Source organism: Plectropomus leopardus, chromosome 24, assembly GCF_008729295.1.
Source record: "Plectropomus leopardus isolate mb chromosome 24, YSFRI_Pleo_2.0, whole genome shotgun sequence".
Taxonomy (NCBI): domain Eukaryota; kingdom Metazoa; phylum Chordata; class Actinopteri; order Perciformes; family Serranidae; genus Plectropomus; species Plectropomus leopardus.
In genome coordinates, this window is record NC_056486.1 from 7790252 (window position 1) to 7815268 (window position 25017).

The 25017-nt window shown below is 38.9% G+C and overlaps 1 protein-coding gene across 1 annotated transcript in view; it reads left to right on the top strand.

The window, feature by feature from the left end:
• LOC121962905 (collagen alpha-1(VIII) chain-like) overlaps window positions 1-24576 on the top strand; it is a 49381-nt gene extending 24805 nt beyond the window's left edge. The window contains exons 4-6 of the mRNA XM_042513227.1: window positions 14932-15111; window positions 18390-18684; window positions 20455-24576. Of these exons, the coding sequence (XP_042369161.1) occupies window positions 18393-18684; window positions 20455-22406 (2244 nt within the window). The 5' untranslated portion in view covers window positions 14932-15111; window positions 18390-18392 and the 3' untranslated portion in view covers window positions 22407-24576. The remainder of the gene's footprint in view (window positions 1-14931; window positions 15112-18389; window positions 18685-20454) is intronic.
• The last annotated feature ends 441 nt before the right edge of the window (window positions 24577-25017 follow it).

The window sequence follows — 25017 nt, forward strand, 5'->3', positions numbered from 1 at the left end:
ATAAGAAAGAGGAAAATTGATTCCCCAATCCAGCAGTTAGTTTATTTTAGGTTTAGGAAACTGAATATGATCAATAAATAAGGTCCTTACAATCGTGGTCATTGCAGTGCAGTTTTGTTGCTTTTTTGTGTGTGTGTCCAAAGGCCTGGAGGTAGCTGGATTTTCTCCTGTGAACTGTGAGGTTTGGCCCCGGATAGACTCCAAAACTCCAAAATATTCTGCATGTTTCTTCAGAACAATCACTGTGTCAGGAATTGACTGATTTTGGGGAAAAAACACATTAAGAAACAGCATATTGGTACTCTGAAGCCTTTACTTCAAGTAAAAAGAAGTGAATGGTGCAAACAGCAGGGCATCGCTGCAGAACGTGTCGATGTAGGCTTCAGCTTTTGTACAAATTACACAAATAAAATAGAACCTGTTAATCGAGATGCTTTAGAGGTGCTGGTCGAAGGATTATGTTGCCTTTCAGCCTGATCTCATGCTCTACCAAAATTATGTATGTATTTTACGATTGCGATTGTAACTGTCGATTGTAACCTTTCACATTAAATGCAAAAGCCAGATGTTCAAAGGTGTGAGAGGCTTTAGAATTTGCCTTCTTGAAATGGACTTAGAGCCGTAACAACATAATATGTGGTGCTGTGTAAGAAATGTGCTTAAATTATGTGCCGGTAACCTGAAAACAACGCCAATGCAGTCAGTCAGAATCGTCGTTGGGCACATGATTTCAGTATAAAGAGCGGAGAAGTCTGCATAGGGTGTGTCGGAGGGATGATCGACCAGTTTTGCGAAGTCTTTTCCAATAGAAGTTGCTAGCACGAGCTTCAAAAGTCGTGAAAAGTTACCTGTTGACATTATGCCTCGTTTGCGTGTTGGTGATGCCGTCATGCATTTCTGGAAACATTGAAATGATGCTGATTGAGAGTCAGCAGAAAAATTCCAAACAGAACATTTGAATGGGATAAGAGCTATGGCATTCACAAAGCAGCGCACCTCTTTCTCATGCTTTCAATCCAGAGAGCAAAAGCATTTGCGTTACCATGGAAACTTGACACAACTGAACTGCCATGGTGAGCGGCGTCCCCTCTTCTCCTGCCAGTCCCACACATACTGCGACTGCGATGACGCCAAGCAGCATGCATGTGGATGATTGAGACGCTAAATGTGCCGCGAGTTGCGCTTTAGAAATAAAGTCATGCAGAGGGCTCAAAAATCTGGTGAGAAAGTCATTAGGTTGGCAGTGTTTCTTTAAGCCAAGAAAGCAAGAACGTTTATGTCCCACGTGAAACCAAAAGTCAAAATATTTACATGACTTACATGACTACAAAGTGCACTTTTCCCTTTTATATAAACAGGTTAAAAAAAAATAACCTTCGTGGGGTAAATACAATCATGCTAAAACTGATTTATGGCTGCTGATTTGTCGCGCACAAAAGAAATTTGGCCCCGTTCACAGCAGACGGATGGGGCTGTGTCTTATCTGCAGTGCCACTGAAAGGATCCCACTGTTTCTCTTGACTTTTCAGAATTAGGCGAAGTACTTTTCATAGGTACTTTATGTAACTACTAGGGACACGCCGATTTGAAATTCTGGGGTCGATACGATGATTAAAACAACAATTTTGCTGATATTGATCCCGATGTTTTTATATAGTCTTGTTTTTGTTGCTTTTGTTGTCAGTTATTCCCCCTTTTGTGCCAGAAAAACAAAGAAATCTACATCATGAAATGTAACTGAGCTGTTCACGCAGGTTTACGTCACTTTATTGACAATTATTTCAACCGATATGTAACCAACTATTTTATTTGTTCCCTGAATCTAACCAAGTGTATTTCTTCCCCTCAACCCAACCAAACTGTGACCGTTTCACAAGGTTATCCACATAGACCACTTAAGAGGTTGTGTCCATTTCACGAATTTCTGTAAGACAGAAATTTATTTTACCCTTGGGTAGGCTAGCTGTTTCCGCTTGTATCACTCTTCTCATTTCACTCTCGACAAGAAAGTGAATACGCTTATATCCCAAAATATTAGTGCTCCTTTAAGGTTGCATTTCTTTGCAGAGGATGTGAATGTCTCTCGTGAAGTTAGTTGAGCCTGGTTTTGTTGTTGTTAAAGCTTTGAGCAGAAACTGTGCAAACAGTGAAAGTAACAGAAGCAAACCCGCGTCAAAGCTGCCCGTTAGAAATCCCCAAAATGTGCAGAAAAACCTGAGCAGGGACTGAATCCGCTGCCTCCGTCAGCAGCTTTATATATTTGTCACTCTGTTAATGTGTCTTGACGTTGTTTTCTCTCTCAGCCTTCGCGCTCAGACTCCCTCACAGTTCTCACCTACTGAACAGGAAGTGTTTATGTAGCTCAGAGGGAATGTGTCTCTTGATCCCGCAGCTGCAGCCTCTGTGACTCGAGGCCATGTGTCCAAACACTCTCCTGCTACCGTGCAGAGCCCTGCAGCCTGAGAAACGTCCCAAAATCTGAACTATAAATCACTTTCAGACTGCAGTTGTGGCTATTTTGCATTATTAATCATATGTGTTTCTGTAAGCAATTAATCTTTCGCATTAACCGTCATCCATGTGGTAGTTTAGTTTAAAAATATCACTCTGGAATTGCAGCTTTAAATTTTGTGGATTTACTGCAAAGTATCTCTTATCTAAACTCCTAAGTAGACAGAGTCGTAGTTCTTATTATCCCTCGTAAATACTCCACTGCAGAAACATCTGGACAGTAGGGAAAGGGAGGATCATATTTTTTCTCTGAGTGGCATATTTTACAGTGTGACTGTATAATGCATTAAGCTTCCCGGGACAGTCGTCATATCCCATTACTGTCACCGGTCAGACGATGCAAGCATGTTGCAGCAAGCCTTAAATGATCCCGGGCCATTTTATGATCTCAATAAATTGATATGTGTGTAAGAAAGTCGAGAGTTTGCAGGAGCAGGCAAGCGAAAAGCTCCATGACTGAACACTTGTAGAAGTCTATGCATTAGTCACATTTAGAAAACACTCAGAAATCCTCATCAAAGTGAAACTGCTGCCAATAAGCTACATATAATCACCACCTTGTCTTTTTTTTTTATATTAGTCCGCTCTCACGCTCCAAATTCACCAACTACGATTCGTCTGGAAGGTTTCATTTGCCCACTTGGACTATACTTTTCATGTCTCTGAATTGCAACACATTATTTTAAGGGTGTTGGAAATCTTACAAAGTATTTGCGGTTAATTTTTGACTGAGCTTTTTTGGCATTTTTATGCTTTGTCAGATTTATTGGCAGCGGTAGAGGAAGTATTCACATCCTTTACACAAGTAGAAGTACCAATAGTGCAGAAGTAATAGCAGCAAACTAAAGTAACAACAACAAAAAATCTTGATCTGCAGAAAACTGATCTCTGTGAATGATTTATTGTTTGTTTGTTGTTGGTTTTTTAACTTTATTCAATACACCAAAATGTACAGAGTAAGCCAGGGAATACAAAAACAAAGGATAGAGATTAGCGGTATTGATGGAAATGATGCTGCATTAGTCAGATAATGACAAAAAAAGTAAAGAAAAAGACAGTAGTGACAGCAATATTATGTAAAATCAAAGGATAAAACTGATTTTTAACAAAAAGGCACCAAAAAATGAGAACCAATCAAAACAAACAAACAAAATAAGGAGCACAAAAGAGCAAGGCAGTAGACATTAAAAGAGCAAGGTCTTGGATATACATGTATACATTTTGGCTTTTCTATTCAGTCTTTCCTGTTGTTTCAGGAACTTGAAGTAGCTGGCAAAGTTATTTTTAAATGCAATAAAAGAGGGTGTACAACCTTTTCACTTACAGATCTAATAATATAAAAAATAGTGCAAACACCACCAATAGATGCAACTAAATCCTACATACTGGACCCTTAAAGTGCAATCAAAAATGTGAACAAGTAATATTTAAATATCCATAGTCTAGTTGTTGTTGTTTTTTTTTTTTCAAGTAATCTGGGCTGGTTTTAGTCATTTAAAACTACTAACAACTTATTTGAAACACATTGTTTCTTGTAAGGGGTCACAAGCCAAAAAGATTGGTACTAACTATTGTAATGTTTAAAGGGAAAATTCACCCTGGAATCAGAAATAGATATTTTTCCTCTTACCTGTTGTGCTATCATGCTTTATAATACTTCCTTGCACGGTGATACTGTTGGTGGGTGTAGCTTGCTAGAAAGAGAATTGATTCTACATGAAACTGCTTACAGAAAGGTCTGTGGATTATCTTGAGTAACTGAGGTATAATGTCTAGAGAGAGAGATTGCTGCTGAGATTTTTTATTTATTTTTTGGCACTTTTAGCTCCACAAGGCAAGTGCCATCTAGTTCCGTGATACTGAAGAGAAGGCAGACTCATTACAGCCGATATCTCCAACATTCGACAACTCACACCAAAACAGTCTAGACTGGTACATAGAAATGTAGGTAAGAGGGAACTTTTTTTTATTTCGGGGTTAACTGTCCCTTTAACAGTCTTTTCTATTGTAAAAGCTCATCATATGTTTTTATGTATTATCTGAATAATCAAATTATTGTAAATACTAAAGTAAAAGTAAAAAGTACAATATTTCCAAATTAATTGTCATAAGAACAAGTATAAAATAGATTAAAAATGCACAAAGTGAAGTAGTAAAAACAAACCTTTGTACAGTCAGGTATAATCAGGTATATCTATGTGGTAAGTATTGCGTATTTTCACTGAAAAACATCTGAAACAGAAAAAAGGAGACAACACGTGGCCTGTTGCACAGCATGGACTGTTCTTTTGTCTGATTTAAACAGAACATAGAATATATTTATGCAGCTGCAAACCGTACAATTCCCCACTGGAGTCTGTGGTTTAAGCACAGTATAAGTGATCAGATCTGATTATTGGCCAAACGTTGTTATTGCCTATAAAAATAATCATTCACCAGTGGAGTGTCCCTTTGAGAGCCAGTGCAAATATGAGAGAGGGCAAGAAAAAAAGTGGCAAAACCGCATTAAGTTGTGGCAAAAAAAAAGTTTGGAAAAGTCTGAAAAGCCTCACAAGTGTTTCCTTCCTGCTGTGCGAGATAGTGGAACATGTCGTGTAAAATAAGTTCTCCTCAAATTCAAAAATGCATCCTGGTTTTCTATTGATTTTTTCCTCTCTAAACACAAGAACAACTTTGGTAAAAGTATGCAAAAACCTGAAGTGCTTCTTAGTTCTAAAGTGCTATTAAACGCTGTCTGCTGACACCAGATACTCTGTTTTGACAGAACTCACAGCTAATAGGAAAATAATTCTCCTCCCACTCCCATTTTTGCCTGAAATGAAAATTGTGGCCAGACATTGGGTGACTTGTGGTTCCCAGAGCTGTAGGAGAGGGAAAATCTGTCAATGAGATGGGTGAAAAGGTCGGACACAGTGTGTGTGTGTGTGTGTGTGTGTGTGTGTGTGTGTGTGTGTTAGTTAGGGAGTTGCAATTATGTGCATGTACGCATGTGTATGTCAAAGGTTACAGGAGCAGTAAGCAAACACTGCGGTTGCCAATTTGAAACTCATCCGGATGCGACTTCCCCGCACAGTTACTTGGAACATCAGTTAGAAATGTGTTCCCACCTTAAAATGAGGCTTTGCAATCCGCCCAAAGGTCAGCTGACCCCTCGTCTGCCTTGATGAGTCCGAGGTCGTAGACGTCTCCGAAAGGCGACTCCAGCCCTCGCCCTGCAAAGAGATCGAGTAGGTGTGAAGGAATGCTGCAAAAGAGCAAAATAGGTTGGAGAGGAACCGGAGCAGACGAGGAAAACTCTCCCTTCCCATCGAGATAAGCTGTGAGGGGAAAACAAAAATGTTTCCTGATGATTGAGGCCGGGATAAATCACCTGCTCAGAGACAGAAAGGGCAGTGAGCGCAGAAAAGAAAAACAGCGTCAAGTCCAGAATATTCTCAGAGTTTGACTTGTGGTTTGTGAGAATAACGTACTGTTGTAGATGGAAAATTTCAAGCATGATGCACAAAACCAAAGGCAAGTATTAATTACACTAAAAACAAAAATATATCTGATTGCAATGTGTTTAAATCAGCCAGCAAACAGGCTTTGTCCAGATGATTTGGCCTTTTCTTGTACCCGAGGCAGACTTGGTTCTCCACCCAGTCAGTGGAAAACACTACTCAACATGCACATTGATACAAGGATTGATGGGTTGGAATTCAATAATAGAGTTTGGCGCCCTCTTTTGAGCCACCGGCCTCACTGCCGGCTCTGTCTGCAGTCAGATTCAAAAAAGATATTGTTTAACAAAAAAATAATAATATTAATATATTTTTAACAATGTCTTTTATGGGTATGCAATCACAACAGATATTATATATATATATATATATAAAATAGCCTTAGCAGCAAATGTGACATACCGTAAAATGAAAAAAAAAATCAAAAACAAACAAACAAAACCCCCCACAAAAAAACAGTAACAATAAAAATAAATGAATAAAAAATAAAATTAAAGCAGAGGCGAGAAACAGATGTTGTTACAGTAGTTACAACCTACAGAAATTACAAAGTTACATTGGCTACAACAATTAATAATCTTATTTCTGACTCCACTCCAATCTTTGGTTTAATTGGTCTTCGTCAACATTTTGTTTCAAAAAGTCCATAACGCTCCTCATAATTTCAAAAACTGCAATCTTTCCTGCTGTAATATATGAAAGTTTTTCCAGAACAACACATGTTGATAAATCCTTAATATATTGATTTATGCGTTATTTGTTCACGTCTTTCCATCCTATAGTTTTTGTTCTCTGAGCTTGTCAGCTTAGCTATGTTATACTGTATATTTAGTACATGAGCATTATGAAAACAGGCATTTTTGGCATTTTTGCTTAGTTTCCAGTTTCCAGTCTCGTGCCTGCATTGTCCTACTGCACTGTGAGCACAGATAATCCCCACAGCAGAGGTGTTTTTTTTCTTGTAAAGGTTAGATGATAACTGCAACAACTCACACACACATGCAAAATAGTCACACACACACACACACAGGTGCATTCACCAGATGTTGTGCTGGCGCGTATCCTGCTTCTGTCAGCTGATCATTGCATTCCTTTGTGTTTGTGTGTGTTTATAAACGGTTTCACACTGCACAGACAGAATAGTTGCATGTATTTTGCATTATTTTGTCTTCATTTAGGTGCAATGACAGTGTGTTTTTAGCCGCTTGCTCTCATCGGAAAAGAAGGACCCTCTGCAATCAGTTTAAAACACAAAAGCCAGGCCTGACCACAAGCAATTAAGACTGGCACCCGTATCTGTAAGCAATGACATGCCTCTGTTCCTCATCGTTTGTTTATCGAACAGTGGAGTCTCCCATCTGGAATCGGTCAGCAGAGGAACACAGAGGAGAAATGGAAATTTGATTATTTTCAAAGCCGAGCTGGAGGTGATAAAAGACTTGTGGCTCATCACCAAGCGGGGCCGGCTGTGGTTGTAAGTGTTGGCAAAGAGCTTCAGAGGAACCAGCAGCATCCATCCTGAGGCAGGCAATCTTTGTTGCATGGGATTGTCATCAAGCGAGGGGCGAGGAGGTGTCTTAGGAGTTTTCCTCAGAGTTCATGCACAAGATGAAAGATTGAGATAAATAAGCAAGAAAGTTGTCTGAAAAATGAATCGAGTTTGGTCTTTGTTGCCAAGATTTAAGGATGTCGAGTCAAGAGGGTATTTATTGTTCAACCATACAGATGTACATATATAGTGGGATGAAAAATGGTTCCTTCAGTAACATGTTGCAACAATAGATCAAGCGTGACAAGCAGTACAAAGATGTAAAAAATGTGCAAATATGCAATGGTACAACTCTCTGGTGAAGAGCAATGCATTTTCTAGAAGCCAATAATGCAAAATCAGTTTGAAACCCAGCTGTCTTGTCTAATAGTTGCCGTTGTAGTCTGTGTTATTTGTGCTTTTGTTTGGATGATAGATATAATTCCCATACTTTGGCGAGACACCTGCCAAGCTAAAGACAACTGCAGACCACAGTTTGAGTCCAACAAACAACAAAAACAGTGGTCAGTGTTTTTCCAGTGGCTCTTTCAGCACCACACATAGGTGTTAATAGCAACTACAAGTTTTCAAGCAGCTTTTAGGCACCAAATGTGGGCGTTTTGTAGCGGCCCATTGGTGTTTTTCCATTACCTTTTTAGGCAGCAAAACATAGGTGTATCGGATGACCCAACAGTATTTTTCTATTGGCTCATTGGCCACCAGCCGTGGGTGTATTGTATCTCCCAGTCTGTGTTTTTCCGGCGGCTTTTTAGGCAGCAAATATTTGTGTTTTACAGTGACCTGTCAGTGTTTTTCCAGAGGCTTTACAGGCACCATGCTGGAGTGTTTTGTACTGACCTGTGGGTGTGTTTCCAGCTGCTTTTTAGGCACCAAATTTGAGCTTTTTGTAGCAATCTGTCAGTGTGTTTCTGCCAGCTTTCAATGCACCAAACCTGTTTGTATTGAAGCAATCTGTGTTTTTCAGTGGCTCCTTAGGCATCAAGCGCAGTGGCTTTATAATGACCTGTCTCTGTGTGTTTTTTTAAGCAGTTTTTTGAGGCACCAAATGTGGATGTTTTGTTGCAACCCATGCATTTTTTTCTAGCAGCTTCTTTGACACCTGTCTTTTGTTATTACCTATCTCTGTTTTTCCAGCAGAGATAGTGCCACAAAAAGCTTTTGTTTTTTACTGAGACATGGCTGTTCTTCAGCAAGGATTGTGCCCCCAAAACCGGGTATGTAAGCCAAAACATGATCTTTTCCTAACCACAGCCAAGTGGTTTGTGTGCCTCAACCTAAGCACACGTTAACCGCAGTGCTGCTGAAGCGTAAAGTTTCAATGTATCTGCTACTAGGTAACGTACAAATGCAACATATCTGTGGTTTGCAGAGATGGACAATGCCAACCGTTTTTTCTGGTGGTTGGGTTAAACAGGCTCATTGAGTATTTACTAGGTCTTTCATAAAAAGGCACCACATCTGCCTTTATCTTGCTTCTCAGAAATAATGCGTGGGACATTTTAATACCTTCTAGATGACAATCATTTTATCTGCTCTGTACTCACTCTGTGAAGAAAAAAAAACAGTGAAGGCACAAGAAAGTGACACACAAGGCCTAGAAATTTCAAGATTGTTGTTTGTACACTTTGTTTTTAATACAGAGATAAAAGTGTAAATAATTGAGCTTTGGAGGTGTTACGAGGGAAATTTTGTCACCTGTGGACAGAGTCAGCTGTTTCTCGCTGTGTTCAGTCTTTTTGCTAAACCAAGCTAAGTGTCTGCTGCTGCTATAGCTTCATTTTTACTGTACAAACATAAGATTTTAAAAAAGAAAAGGTTCTGTGGCTGAAAATAGAAGAAGACTCATAGACAAACTAATAGAAAACTGACTCAATTCTGATGTTTTTGCTCATTAAGCTACATTTTCACATCTGTTTGGATTACATTTATAGAAAACAAATCTGAGAGGAAAGCAGTTTTTGTCAGATGAATCATACTGATCTCAAAGTTCAGGTCATTGTTATACACTTCAAGTATACTTTTCTCTCTCTCTGATCTCCATAAATGCATGAACTTCAGATCCCTTGATTTTATCCCAGACTAAACTCCCCAATTTGCAAATTCTGGTAAGAGTTATTTTGTTAAAAACATTGGCTGTCCTTGGAAAAAATCAGATATTACATGGAATTTCAGCTCCACTGGGCTTTTACTTTAAATAGCTCACCATATTTTTCCCCATCATTGCACGCCTGCTGATCAATAAGTTATAATTGAAAGCTTATGGCTGCGCGGTAACAAGCACTTCTTGGAAATTACCTGTTAAATTTTCAAAAAGAAGAAGAGGAGCCTGTTTGATGGAAATAAACTAGAGCCAGATGATGTCGGAAAATTCTTTATTTGTTGTTTTGTGGTGCTCAAAGCTAAACACACAGACGGTGTAATGTCCTTATAATGCACTGATAATGCTTTGGTCCAGACACGGTCACTGCAATTGTTTTCCCATTAAACCGCCTGGAATCCAAACGATGATTAATGATACGGACTTGAAAGTCTCCATCTTCAAAGTACTTGTTAGTAACAGTACAGTGGAGTAGAAAGTGTCACGACCCAGCTCTCCAGGGGTAAAGAAGGCAACATAAAACTTTATGGAATTGTAAAAGTAAAAGTAAGTACTTTTATTGACAAAGAACTGATTTTAAGGACAAACAAAGAGGCAGTCTGCAAAGAAGAAAAAAAGACTTGTAGATGCTACTTAAATCAAAGAAATGTATAATCAAAAGAGGCAGCTAGTTTACAGCCTGCCAGAATATGATTAAAAGAAGAGAGAACCCAAAGAGTAATAATCAATAAATAAATAAATAAATACTACTCAGTAATCTCACATGTTGTGGGCATGTTTTCCAACTTTTTTTTTTTATTCACCCATGTGCAGAATTACCATATGTTCATTAGACTGTGCACGTATGTGGATGTGCACTCCTGCATGTGTGGGTGTATATACACATAGCTGTGTAAATGTGTGCATATATGCATGTGTGTTTTGCAGATTTTGGTTTTATTTAAAAACGATCTTCCCCTAGCTTTTTGATTTGTTTTTTTATTTTATCAGTCCAACTCAATGTTATTTATAAAGCCTATTATGAGGGCTTTACAGTATAATATAATTACAGTAATGTCCCTCTGTCCTTAGACCCTCACATCGACTAAGGAAAAACTCCCCCAATACGTGTGCAATAGATGTCATTAAAAAAAAAAAAATTACAGTAGATGAGAAATGTATTCTAAGCATGTTTTGTGTCAGGTGGTGTGTGCTTTAAAAATAACCTGGTGAAAAGTAAATTAAATTAAAAACTATTACTCGACTGGAGAGCTGGACCAGGTGCTGCGTCAGTCAGGCTCTTCAGATAACGGAGCCTAAATGTGGGATGGGCAGGATCACACATCCTACTTGACATACGTAAAAAGGCATTAAACATGTATTTGATAACTTTTCACTTTTGTACGTGGCAGCTGGGTTAGAGACTCCTCGGCTCTGCTTATACATTTTCTTTCAGCCGCGGTAGATTCTAGCCAACGCCATTAGAAGCAGGATGAGGAGGCAGAGAAATATGATTTTCATTCAATTACCGCTGTGTGGATAAAGTGACAGTTCCAGCAAATATGTCAAAAAGTTATTTTTATAAAAGTTACCGACTTTTAATAGGGCAAGACACACAAGAGGGTTACAGCTACAGATGTATCAAGAGCACATTTGCTTTCACAAGAGAGAAGCACTCAGGCAGAACAATGGAAACGTTAAAGTGGAGTTGTTTAACCACTGCTATTTCAAAACAAACACCATGTTTGTGTATTCAGTACCACGGCCAAGCTGAGTTTCTTCATTGGCAGCAGGATGCAATACCACAACATGTTCTAAAATGATTAATGTTTAGACAGTTTTTGCTGATGTTATTATTTTATTACTCTCATTTTTTACAACTTCTGATTTCTTAAAGTCTGTTTACACAAGATTCAGTGTGCATAACTCATAACCCAAGACAGTCTACTCCTGATTTTGGCCTTAAAATTGTGAAATTTCTTGTTAAACTTAATGCTTCATAGCATTCAAGCATAGTAGTATCAGTAATTTGTTCAGGTCCTTATTTAAAATTTTCAAAACGTAATGCACCTGAAAAGGAGTAAGCAGCAAAGCATGTTTAAAGGGGAAGAAAGCTACGAAAAGATATTGAAAAGGCGTAAACTCATATTCAGTTTGGCTAACCTTTTATTACTTGTGTTAGGCGATACACAAACTAAACAGATACAAAATCAAAGTTCAGACATTTTTTCTAAACAATAAAACTGTGGGCAGATTATGAGACAGCGGGCCCCTGGGCACCAAAATGCAAAGGGCCTCACCAGCTGTCATACGCAGACACACAGACTCTGTAGATGTTTTGTGTCTCTTTGGGGTAATTTTGTGTGTCTTTGTAGTTTTTATTTTTTCTCTTTTAGGGTCATTTTGCGTCTCTTTTTAGTTTTTTTGTGTCTCTTTGTTGTTGGTTTTTGAAATGTCTGTGGTTTTGCTTTGTTGTTGTTGTGAGTCTCTCAGTGTGTCTTTCAGCCATTGTCCATCTCTTTTAAGCCCATGTGTGTCTCTTTGTGTTCTCTTTCTGTCCCTTCATTGTTTTCTTGTCTCTTTTGTCATTGTTATCATATTGCATCTCTTTGGAGTTTTTTTGTGTCTCTTTGTGGTCATTATACATCTATCGTTATCGTTGTTGTCGTCGTCGTCGTCATTTTGAGTCTGTAATTGTTTTGTGTCCCTTTGCAGTAGTTGTGAGTCTGTTGGTGTCTCTCACAGTCATTTTCCATCTATTTTTCTGACCGTTTGCGGTCTTTTTAGTCTCTGCCTGGCCGGTACATGTATATTCGAATGACGTTTTGCATGTGAAGGCCAGGGAACTCTTGAGACTCTGGACTTCTGGGTCTCTGCCTGCAAGGCCTATTCAGTAATCAGTCCATTAATTAAACGCAACACACTTTTAGATATTAATCTTAAAGCCAACAGTGAAAAAGTGTCTCACAGTGCAGCAAAAAGTGTGATGCTAGCAGAAAACAAAAAAAAAACATTGATAAGTAATGCCCTTCCCCTTATTTGTGTGTCTCTGAGACATTAGGTCACTGCTGATGAAGCTCGGAAGCTGCATCCAACTTCTTCAACGAGCTCTGCTACTCCAGCATGTCGTCCGTTAAATGGAGTAGGATGTGTTTTTGTCTGCTTCGTCTCTGTAAACCATGACGACTCGACGTATCCTTGGAGGTTGGGGGGAACATGTGTTTCAAAGCACCCGTCTGTCCTGCTTGTTTTGCTGACTTCTTGTTTTTGCAGAGGTTGTCTCATTTCCTCGCCAAGCATACAGTATGTTCCCTTTTTTAGTCAGCGGAGAATAGGTTACATTGTGGGAGTTGAAGGACTTTTGACCACAAAGATGATCAGTTTGGCATCCCCAGTTCAGTTTAGGAGATCAATACTTGAGGATTGATCCCTTGCTGGTTTTATATGTGAAAAAGATGTTAAAGAAGTGATTTGCTCCAGCGCTGAGGTTTGGGAAAGCAGACAAAAAAAGGTTATTTAGTCTGGTCGTAATGGCTCTGTGTGGCATTGAAACGCTTAAATGACCAACTTTCATTCAGCTGACAAGCTGTTTTCAATTTAAACTTTTAAATTGTTCGGCTGTAACTTTTTATTGCACCATTTTCTCAGCAAAACACTCATTAGAAATTTAAAAGAACACATTTAGTTCTTTTCTCCAAGGCCCCCCACATATTTTGGCTTCTTACGCTGACAGCGACAGTCGGTTCAACTGGCAGCCGAGTCGCCTGAATAAAATGTTGGCATTGTATGTTTATGCAAACCACAGATATATCACTTTTATACATTTCATATATATGACATAGTTCAGATTACATGTATACAACATGACATCTAGTTGGGTTTGAAGCAACGTCAGTGGTTGTTTTTTAATTACAGTTAGGGACGCATCCGGCCATGTTTGTGGTGACAAAGGTGGGAGTTTTTTAACCCTTAGGGCCCACTTTATCATCACACACACTCATATCACTCTGTGACTTAAATTTTTTTTACATTAATATTCATTTCTTCTTTCATCAAGTTATTTTTTTAAACTACATCAGTCCCAGTTATAAATATCAAATATTTATTCATTTTCAGGATTTTAACCCTTGTTATGTTATTTTTTAGCAGAAGCGCAGGATATGTTCACCAGTATGGGTGGCAACAAAAGGGAGTGTTTTTAATAAGAGTTTGGGACTTGTCCAGTGTTATTTGTAGCAACAAAAGCTAGTATTTTTTCGTGACAATACTGGATATTTACAGCTGTTTTTAGCAACCAAACGATGTATTTTAAGACAAAGCATGATGTTTTCTTAACCGTACCCTTTGGAGCATTAATCTAACCAAATATTAAACCACAGCATTGTCATGACATAAAATTGAAAATTGAAACATATTCGCTACATGTGCAACATAAAGCATTTCTGCTTTCATGTGACAAAAAATCATCTTCATTTTCAGTCGAGGTGAAACAGGACGAATAAAAAAATAGCTTTATAGTGTATCATATAAGACAGTATATGTTAGAATACCAATATTTTTCTGCTGCTGCTGTGGTGATGAAATTGATGAACAGTGAAACAGATCAGAGGTCAGTTACAGAGTGTTCAGACTCACAGGTGGACAGTGTCCGCAGGCTCTGTCCATGGTGCTGGATCTATACATTGTTTATGGCATCTTTTACTGTGAGAGTCCACTAAGTTCAGCAGGCTCAGTGTGATGGACAAAAACTGTAAATATAAAATGATCATTAAGTCCTTTAAATGAGATTTTGTTTCTTGTATATATATATCTTGTATTTACTGTATGAATACACATTTGTGTGGTTATACTGAATGTTGTAATTGTAAAGAAAAATCCCATGAGAATGAGATGCTCCTTTATATATTCCGCTCATTTTTGTACATTTTTACATCCCCACTCACACTTTAATCTTTTTTTATTTTATTTTATTTTTTAAAAAGCCAGGCAAGTTAAACATTATAGCTTGCAATTTCTTAATTCCTTTACAAAGCCCGGGATAAAATGCTTTATGTCGATGCCTTGCTGCTAGAGGGGCTGCAAAGATACAGTTTTATAACTTTACCATTCTGTTACATTTATTTTTAATACCTCCGTCCCCACATTCCTCAGGAAAGAGGTGTGTCTCAGCATTACTGTATCAAGGCCAAAATATGTCTACCAGGTGGAGATGGCAGCTTAGTGTTAAAAACCCCAGGCCTCTGCGAAAGGTCGCCACCTGACATTCATCGAAGCTGACATTCATATTTTCACAGGGCCCAGCAGGGCTGCAGCTAACACCTGGCTGGATCCCTCGCATGGCCGCCGTCCCACTCATGCCTTGGAGGAGCGACAGAAAAAGCGACCTGAAGTGAGGGGAAGCAGAGGAGCGGACGAAGGAGGCGCAGGCCAGCGGGAGCGACGACCTTCAGTTTGAGAGGAGGAAAAATCTGAAAGTAAGAGAGTTTATTGTTTTGCAATGTGGAGCTTGTGATTGTCAGGGACCATGAAATATTAAAGATTGAACATTTGTGATGATTCCTACTATTTGGTAGGAAATGGATTTGAAACCAGAAACATGTGTCACCTGAGTTTATGGAGATAATTTTATGAGCAGCAGCATGTTGTACAACAGTACAACCTTTTTCCCTAAGGCAGCCCTTTTTTATCATTGAGTAAACTGACAGCCCTTGACAAAGTAACATATTGCATAGAAATTTTAGATAAAATCCAATCAATAACAACAACAGTGCGTTGTTCTGCTGATGAACTCTACAATTAACCTATATAGTGAACACAACATTTGCATGAAGTTTGTGCAAAACAAGCGGTTGAGATGAATTCTGAGCAGATTATTTCCTGTTAATATGTCATCCGAGATGAGTTTTTCCTGACGTTTAAGGTACTATTCTATTTTTTTTATTTTATTTTTTTTACAATAATAGATACTTTTAAGCGTTTTTTTTTTTTTTGGCAAATTTATTGTTTTTTTCTCTCTGATCTGATGCTTGGCCATTGTTCTCTAAGTTCTTTGGTTGTTTTAACTGTGAACTTTTGTAATGCAGGTCGAGGCCGTGCAGAGATTGAAGGCTCCGTGAATATAGATTGTGTTCAGGTGTTCACTCTGCTCTTATCCAGTGAGATTTTTTCCACTTTATGTCAGTAGTTTTCGTCACAGAAAGGCACGTTGTGTATTCGGGTCAAAAGGTTTTCTTATATCATTAAAATCAAGAAAGCCTCACAAGACCCCATGAACCTTTAGTGACCCCTAGTGACCCCCAGGTTGGGAACCGATGCTGCACTGACTTCAGTGGAAGTTTGGGATATTTTTAGTATAAGTATAATACAATTATTGTTTTTCAGGTAAAAAATTTTGATTTATTTATTTATTTCAAATTACAAAAGTACACTAAATATTACATTCATACGTACAGTTTATTATGTTAATTGATTATTGCAGACATAGTTAGAAATTAGGAATACTGAGGTCATGAGTCTTTATTCCCATCCACCAGACAACCAAAGTAGCCAAAATTTTGAGTATTGAAAAAATACACGTTTTCTTTTTAAGTAAACTGCATCTCCCCACAATATGATGTAAATGTTTGCATTTTGCAGCCATTTTTTCACAATAAGTCTTAATCAGCCCGATTCCCAGATGCCCCCCTCAGTAGTTAGAAAATGTGTGTTGTGTTGTTTATATGGTCTCTGTTTTCCCTGTGTTTTTTATTCTCATTATTTTTTTTACTTTATTTTTCCCAGTGTTGTTTTTATAGTTTTTTTTGGGGGGGGGGGGGGGGGGTGTCAGCAGGTGGGGTCAGCTGTTATTTTTAAGTAACAGAGGAATTCAATTTTGATCAAATTCAAGACATTTAAACCATAATGTAAATCATAAAAAGCATGAATTTTCATGCTGGAAGCAAGATATTTCACCAAAAGGTAGGAAATGATGTGTTGGATGCTCTGGATTAGGACATGTGTGCAAAAAATATTATACAGTAGACATATTCCGTCTGACAGTACTTAGCTTGCTTTTTTAAATAATTACCCAGAAAAATGTGTCTTATTTCCAAATACTTTGATCCCGTTGGTACAGTTTCAGGAATACCATGGCGGAGGAACACATACATTCGCCCATCACTGTTTGTTTTCACACTGTGCTCTTGGCAGCACGAAGCTCATCTCTTTAGCACAGACATGTTTAAAGGATTAGGGATTATATTCAAGACTGACCACTTCCCCTGTGGGGCCTCATAATTACGATATATGTTTTAGCTGCATGCGCTGTGTGTAATTCGCCTCAAGGATATGAGACTCTGAAGCTTTTACACAGTGTGTTTGAATAGATGTGTAAACAAGAGAAAGGAAGGATGAGAGGGCTTTTGTTTCTTTTTTCTGGTGTGACCACAATGGGTTTTCATTCTCGACTCAGCTGTAAGGTCGAAGAGCACAGCCTGCTGGTCGTACATGGAGAGTGCTGTTTTAAATTTGTACAGTGGTGGTGTCAGCAGCTTATCACAGACTTCAAGAGTTTTTCCCAAACTAGATTATTACCTTGAGTGACTTCCAATAACCATGTAGAGTCAGAATAAAAAATACTTTATTTATCCCCGTGGGGAATTGTTACAGTCACTCAGTAAGTAAGTGTGAAAACATAAATGTAAAATACCATAAAAGATAATCTGCTCAGTATGTGAACATTTAAATTATAATAGGGTAATGTGTTGAGTGTGTAAAATGTAAAACTATATAACTGTGCCGAATTCTACAATGCAGTGTATCAAACAGCATGTAAGTCAAAACAGAATAACATAAATATGTGTGGAAAAAGCTACAATAACAACAATATGTACAGGGAGACTAGAAATACGAATATATACAAAATGTACAATTTGTAAAATGTTGAATATGGTCTAGATTCAAGAGTTACAGTGTGTTGCACATTTGAGTTATCGCATAGAGGAATGTTGTGGTTGAAACTGAAACATTGCCCAAAGTATTGCAGTGAATACAGTGAAATATTGCACGTTTAAAAACATTGCAGTATTTATTTTTTCATTTGGTATGATTTCAAATATGTGATGATAAGAATTATAAATATAGTTTTCTGGACATTATTTCCTTTTTGGATAATACCTATGATCACCCCACTGCTAATCTTAAAATTTCGTTGTACCCTTTTATTTATTTATTTATTTTATTTCAATTTCTTTCTTAAAAAGAAATCAAACCAAATTCTACAGTTTAAATGCTTGTGAGAGGCGTCTTAGTGCAACACAAGGAAATGGATGTCTATCCAGAGTCTAAAGGGTTAAGATTATTTTCTTGTCTGTTAGTGTTCTACCTTTGTGTGTGTGTGTGTGTGTGTGTGTGTGTGTGTGTGTGTGTGTGTGCGTGCGTGCGCGTGCGTGCGTGCACTTATTTTAAGGTGATTTTCTTGCAACATTTTACCAATTTCTTGTTCATTTTTGGATAATGTCTTGTGAAGCTGCTCAGGTTTCAGGGGGTTTATGTGATTTGAGGCACTTGAGGGAGAAGGTAACCCAGATGAGGTGATGTTGTTGTCATCAAGGTAATGTTTGTTTGCTTTTATTACATTTTGGGAAAAAATTGATTAAATGTCACACTGTGGTGTTAAATCATCAATTAGGTTACACAGTATTTTCTTTTCTTTCAGTGAGCTCAGATTGCAAAAAGACCCATCTCCATACTTTACTTATTCTCTTCATCGCAGAAAATGGCGTCCGTCCCCCTGCACTCTTTCTGTCGACTCATCGCAGTCTTCCAGCTGTGTTTATTACACCCAGCCCACGGCGGGGCGTATTATGGACACAAACAGCCGCCTCAGCAGCACCAGCCCTTGCCACAGTACAACGATGGCTTTCCTCAGCAGCAGTTTTTGGGGAACGAGATGCCACACCTGCCTTACGGCAAAGAGGGGCCGTTACTGCCTCAGTACGGAAAAGAGTTTCCTCAGCTGCCTCTGCAAATGGGCAAAGAGAGGCTACCGACTGAAGGAAAAGGCAAAGGTGAGCTAAACTAGTTAGTGGAGAACCAGTAAAATATATACATACATTATATCAGTATATATATCAGTTTTCAGATGAAGTAGAAAAAGAGACTCGATAGCTCAATTTACAAACTCTTTCCAAGAGGAAACTCGTCTTAAAAGTGTCTTCAGATCACATTAATCTGTTTTGTTTTACAAACATTGGGCTTCATGCAGCAATATTTTCTTAAACATCTCTTTTTTTCTCTTAATATCCTGGCAAGAGGAAATAGAAGAGAACTCAAACAATGCTTCATCATAAGTAACCTTTTGGCATAGATAACACCCCCAATGTGCCGTGTCCAAATGCTCTGGCACATGCACAAGAATTGGAGAGATGCCACCGAAAAAGGTTGTAAGAAGAAGAACTTCTGCAATCATGAAGTTAAACTTAAAGTAAATAATACATTTATTTATGGCCACCCTTCAGGATCCTCAAGGTCACGTTACAGAAACAACAATAACCCTAACCCTAACATATCATAAAAGTTATACATATGTCATCAGACATAAGTCGAAAAATAAACAGTAAAAAGTTAAATATATATATATATATATATATATATATAAGTCCTGCATTTAAAATATTATTTAAGTAAAAGTATGTGAGTACAATCAGATAACTTTATGCTTCTTTATACTTTATTATCACATATTAAAAGTAAACATGCTCATGCATAAAATTTTCAACAAATTTACTAAGTTAAAATAATTAAAATAGCTAAAAGGAAAAGCAGCAAGTCCTTATACATATATATATAAAACAAGATGATGATGATGATGATGATGATGATGATGATATGCCTGTATTTTCTTAAATGTTCTTCAAATGTAGAACTTGTTTTTCCTGGCACTGAGCAAAAATGTGTCGTCTGTGAAAACGAGACGTTTTTCTCTTATGTCGGTAAGCGTGCTCTCCACCAGTCATAAAATGTTTTCTTACTTAAGAGAAGGGCAAAAATACTAACAAAATAAGAACAAATTGTGGATGTGTGTATTTATAACTTTACCCTTGTCGCCTTAAAGCTTAAACAATGAACTGAAATAATTCATCAGTATCACCATGATCACAAACATCTGACATTTTCTTAAATATTTTGTTAAAAAATTCAGTGGTCTTGATGTGCCAGCACAAATTTGATATCAGAGAAATTAATATCCAGTCATATTATATAATGTGTTTGTATTGAACTACAAAATCGTTGCTTCAAGAAACCCAAATAATCAGAATATGCATCGGGAATTTTAACACAGAGCATATTTAAAGCCACAAGTAAAGGGACTGGTACCCGACCTTTATTGCTCATTGTGCCCCCACGGGACCCGCTGGCTCCTTTATACTTGTTGTATGGAAATGTCCAGGGGTTGTTGATTTTTGGGGGGAAGGTTATAAATACCATTGCACAACAAACTGGGTTGCAGCTACCAATGGAGCCTGCTGTCCGTCTTTTAAATGATGATTTCCACCCGTGCCTGATGGACAGAACATGCAGACTGTGGCAGGTCTACCTGGACATGTAGTACCTGGAACTATCATCAGTGAGTCAATAATGCACGTCCAAACACAATCTCAATGAAGACAAATTTGATTGCTCCTATGCCGGTTGGTGGACGGGATAGGGGGATTTGGGTTCAGGGGCTCGTTGGGTTGAAAAGTGAGATGTAATCAGCAATCAGTTGTCTCTGTTTATTTGTTTATGTTGAAATAAAAAATAAATGGTAAAAAAAAAATGTTTCCTCTTGTTTTCAGGACAAACATTCCCCAGAGGGGCTAAAGGTCCACCTCCCTCTGGTCCTGGTGGAGAAGGTCTAAGAGAAGGACCACAAGGAATTCAGGGTCCACCAGGACCAACAGGGCCACCGGGACCACAAGGCCCTGCTGGGCTACCAGGCCAGGGAATGCCAGGGTTACCAGGAAAGCCAGGGCCTCCTGGGCCTCAAGGCTACCCAGGAATTGGAAAACCTGGCATGCCAGGATTGCCAGGAAAACCTGGAGGACCTGGATTACCAGGACTAAAAGGTGACCTTGGTCCAAGTGGTGGTGAAGGACCAACTGGACTTCCTGGGCCTGCAGGGCTTCCAGGTCCCCCTGGACTCCCAGGGATTTCAAAACCAGGAGGTCAGGGGTTTCCAGGCCAGCTGGGTGCACCAGGAGAGCCTGGCCAAAAAGGTCAACCAGGACTTCCTGGTCCTCAAGGCCCCAAGGGAGACAAAGGACTTGGTCAACCTGGTTTGCAAGGTTTGAAAGGACCTAGTGGACCACCAGGTCCACCTGGAAATGTGGGCAACCCTGGGATTGGCAAACCTGGCTTGAATGGTCTCCCTGGACAACCCGGGGTGCCAGGAAAACCCGGTCCTCCTGGAGGGCCAGGAATGGCAGGGCCAGCTGGTGAAAGAGGGCAACCAGGGCCTCCAGGCATGCCAGGAATTGGAAAACCGGGAAAAGATGGTTCCAGGGGTCAACCAGGGCTTCCTGGAGGGAAAGGGGAATCAGGCCCTCCTGGTTTACCAGGGGGCCCAGGATTGCCAGGTTATGGTAAACCAGGATTTCCAGGACCTAAGGGTCACAAGGGACATGCTGGTCTTCCTGGACCTCCAGGTCTAAAAGGTGATAAAGGTCATGGAGGTCTTCCAGGAGTTATTGGTCCAACTGGTCCTAGTGGTATTCCAGGCCCCCCAGGACCAATAGGGCCTCCAGGTAGTCTCGGCTTTCCAGGGCAAAAAGGAGAGGATGGTGTTGTGGGTCAAAAAGGATATCCAGGATCGAAGGGCGATTTAGGGCCTCCGGGTCTTCCGGGACAGCCAGGTTTGTCAGGTGGGGCTGGACAACCAGGACAAAGAGGTTTTCAAGGTCCCACTGGCCCTAAAGGAGAACCTGGAAGTCGGGGTTTACCTGGTGCCCCAGGTGCTGCAGGGTTAACTGGACCAAGAGGAGAGGTGGGACAGCCTGGGGAGCAAGGCTTTCAGGGGCCACAAGGCATCCCAGGTATTATAGGACCAGGGGGGCCACTTGGACCTCCTGGGCTGCCAGGGCCAAAAGGCGAAACAGGCCTGCCGGGTAAACCTGGATATCCTGGTGAAGGAAAGCCAGGATCCCCCGGTCATATTGGTCCTCAAGGTAGCACTGGACCAAGTGGCCCCGCTGGACTTCCAGGGCAACCAGGACCACCCGGACCCCCCGGCCCTCCAGGATTACCTGCTGCGTCTCCTGACCTTGGACAGATCCTCCCGGTGACCGGCCCCTACCCCGGCCAACAAGGCTACAAGAAGCCGAAGAACGGTGGCGACATCAGTGGCAGTGCGGTGGAGATGCCCGCATTCACGGCGAAGCTCACGAATCCGTTCCCTCCTGTCGGCTCTCCAGTCATCTTCGACAAACTCCTGCACAACGGCAACCAGGACTACAACCCCCAGACTGGAATTTTCACCTGCTCCGTACCAGGGGTGTACTACTTTGCATACCACGTCCACTGCAAAGGGGGCAACGTGTGGGTGGCACTGATGAAGAACAATGAGCCAGTCATGTACACGTACGACGAATACAAAAAGGGCTTGCTGGATCAGGCATCGGGGAGCGCCGTGCTCCCGTTACGTCAAGGAGACAGCGTGCACATACAGCTGCCATCTGACCAGGCTGCGGGACTTTATGCCGGTCAATACGTCCATTCCACATTTTCTGGATACTTATTGTACCCAATGTAAGAAATATGTACAAACAAAGGCAACAGTCTTGACACATTGGGCCTCATGCAGCAACGTTCTCTTTAATTTCTCTTTTTTTTTTTTCTTGATTAAAGAGAACATATGAAGAGAAGTCAGCTCCAGATGCACCAAACATTTTTAACCATCCCAATTTGCTCTTAACCAGGTGTGCTCGATGATAAATCCCACTTGATCAGAAGTCACTTGGTCACTGGTAACAGTGAGCCCCTTAACACTGCACACAGCGTGCAAAGATTCTGGAGAGACGGCACCAAAAGAGGTTGTAAGAGGAAGTTCAGTAGTCGTGAAGTTGACCTACTGCTAAATAAGTTATTGTAATTTCAGAGAAATGTACTGAAGTATTTAAAGTATGCGTGCAAAAAGGTATACATTTGATCGATCTGATTTGATCCAAAAAATTAAAAATAAAAGCAGCAAGTCCTCCTACATATAGTATATATCAGAAGCTGGAACCATGAAATGTTTTTTTAATACTTTATTTATAGAGATTATTCAGTTTATCAGATGAGACATTTACATGAGATACAATCTCAAAGTTCAAAGATGAAAGGAAATGTAAAGGACACGAAATGCATTTTTTTAACGTGAAAAATTACGTACAGTTATAAAAGTAGATGCAAATTAATTTTCTAAAAATTAACTAATTGTTTTAGCTGCACAAAAATTTGTAAGGTAGTTTTCTAGTAATAGTGGAGTAAAAAGTAAAATATTTCCCTCTGAAGTTTAGTGGAGTAGAAGAGGAAAGTGGCATGAGATGTAAATACTCAAGGAAAGTAGAACTTCCTCAGATTTGAACTTCAGTACAGAACTTGTGTAATATACTTATTAACATTCCAGCTCATTCTGTTAGTCATAAAATTTAATAACCCAGTCATTGTAAATACTCTAAAACGTTATCTAAAATTGATTAAATTAAATTGATGCATTTTTAAAGCTTTTTTTTTCTTGCACTGGGCAATAGTTTGCGGACTGTGAAAATGAGACGTTTTCCTCTTATTTTGGTCAGAGTGATTTCAACCAGTCGTAAAATTTTCTCTTACCTAAGAGAAGAGCAAAAAGAACATCCCAAAAAACAGAGGGTACGAACAAAAAACTAAAATAAAGTCCAGGATATGAGCAAAAATAAGAATAAGGCCGCTCATAAATTGTTTCTTGCATGAGGCCCAGTGATGGTATTTTTTGCCATATTTATGGTAAAACTACTGCAGTCTCTAAGGTATAACGGAGGTCAAATGAAATGTCTACCGAATATTTCAGTCGTCATAACTCTCGTATGTTTACATTGCGCATTTACTCTTATATCCATCCACATACAATATATCGGTGTTTGTGTCATGGCTGGATTAATTCCTGGAACAATGAGGCTTTACGTTGCAGAATTGTATTCACTCATGTTTTGCTTTACAGTTATTTACTGTATACTGGGCACATAACAACATATTGGTTTCATTGTCATTTAATCATAGATATCAGTACATAATGTTGGGTTATGTGGCGTCGTCATACAGCTAAGTTATTGTTAGTCTTTTTATGTTATTTTGAAAATGCAGCTTTTTAATGAAACAAAATCTTAACACTAATTTTACACATTTATCTGACATTAAAAGTTAGTATTTCAAATTCATTCCATATCACCGTCCACAACAGAACAGTTTTGACCACAATTTGGCAGGAGAAGTATTATTCCATTATTTGCTTTCAACCATTTGATGTCATGATTTTGTCTTGGTTGTAAGAGACATTAATTCTTTAAAAAGGGTTTTGTCAGTTTGTCAGTATTCTCTGTAATTTATTTGTTTGACTACTGATTATTTGGGATTGTGTTAATTTCTTTGTGTTGACGGCAAATGACGGAATTCATTCCAAAATGCAGGAGGTACATGTTTCGTGGCAAAACATAACACAAATATTAAAAAAAAAACGTTTTTACACTCATACCCATTCATGCCAACATGCTTCGGTTTTGTTTTTGTAGTTTATTTCTTCAAACTGTAGATGTGACATTTTGGAATGAAATTCATTAAACTTTTCTTTGTTCCTTGTTCCTTTATTTTGGACAACAGTGCACAGCATTAAATGGAAAACGGTGCCTAAAGTATGTGAATTTTGTTGCTTTGATTGATATTGGTTTAATAAAGAAATAAAAACATTTTTTTTATTTTTATCACTGTAATATCTGCATACAAGAGACATTGTAATGTCTTGTGAGATTACTGATTGCCTTCTTTCCACGTTTTTACTAGAAGTTGAGCCAATTTGTTTAGGTTTCAAATTATTAGTACGTATTAAACATCTTTTTTTAAGTACATGTATTAATAATCTGAATTTGCAAAAGTACTAACACTTACTTTACTTAAAGAATTTTGCACGTCTTTAATGTATTTACCACCAGAATTTTATCTTGTGGCAATATTGTGTGTTTTGGTATATTTGTAGTCTGTTAAAAAAGTTTCTTATATTGTATATTATGTAGATATTCTATAGATATTTATCTTAAAGGCTATTTATGGAGTATGGTAAGTATATGTACTACTATGTTTCTGCTGTTCCTGTGCAGTATCTAAACAACCCTCTGCTGTAAGGTAAGAAT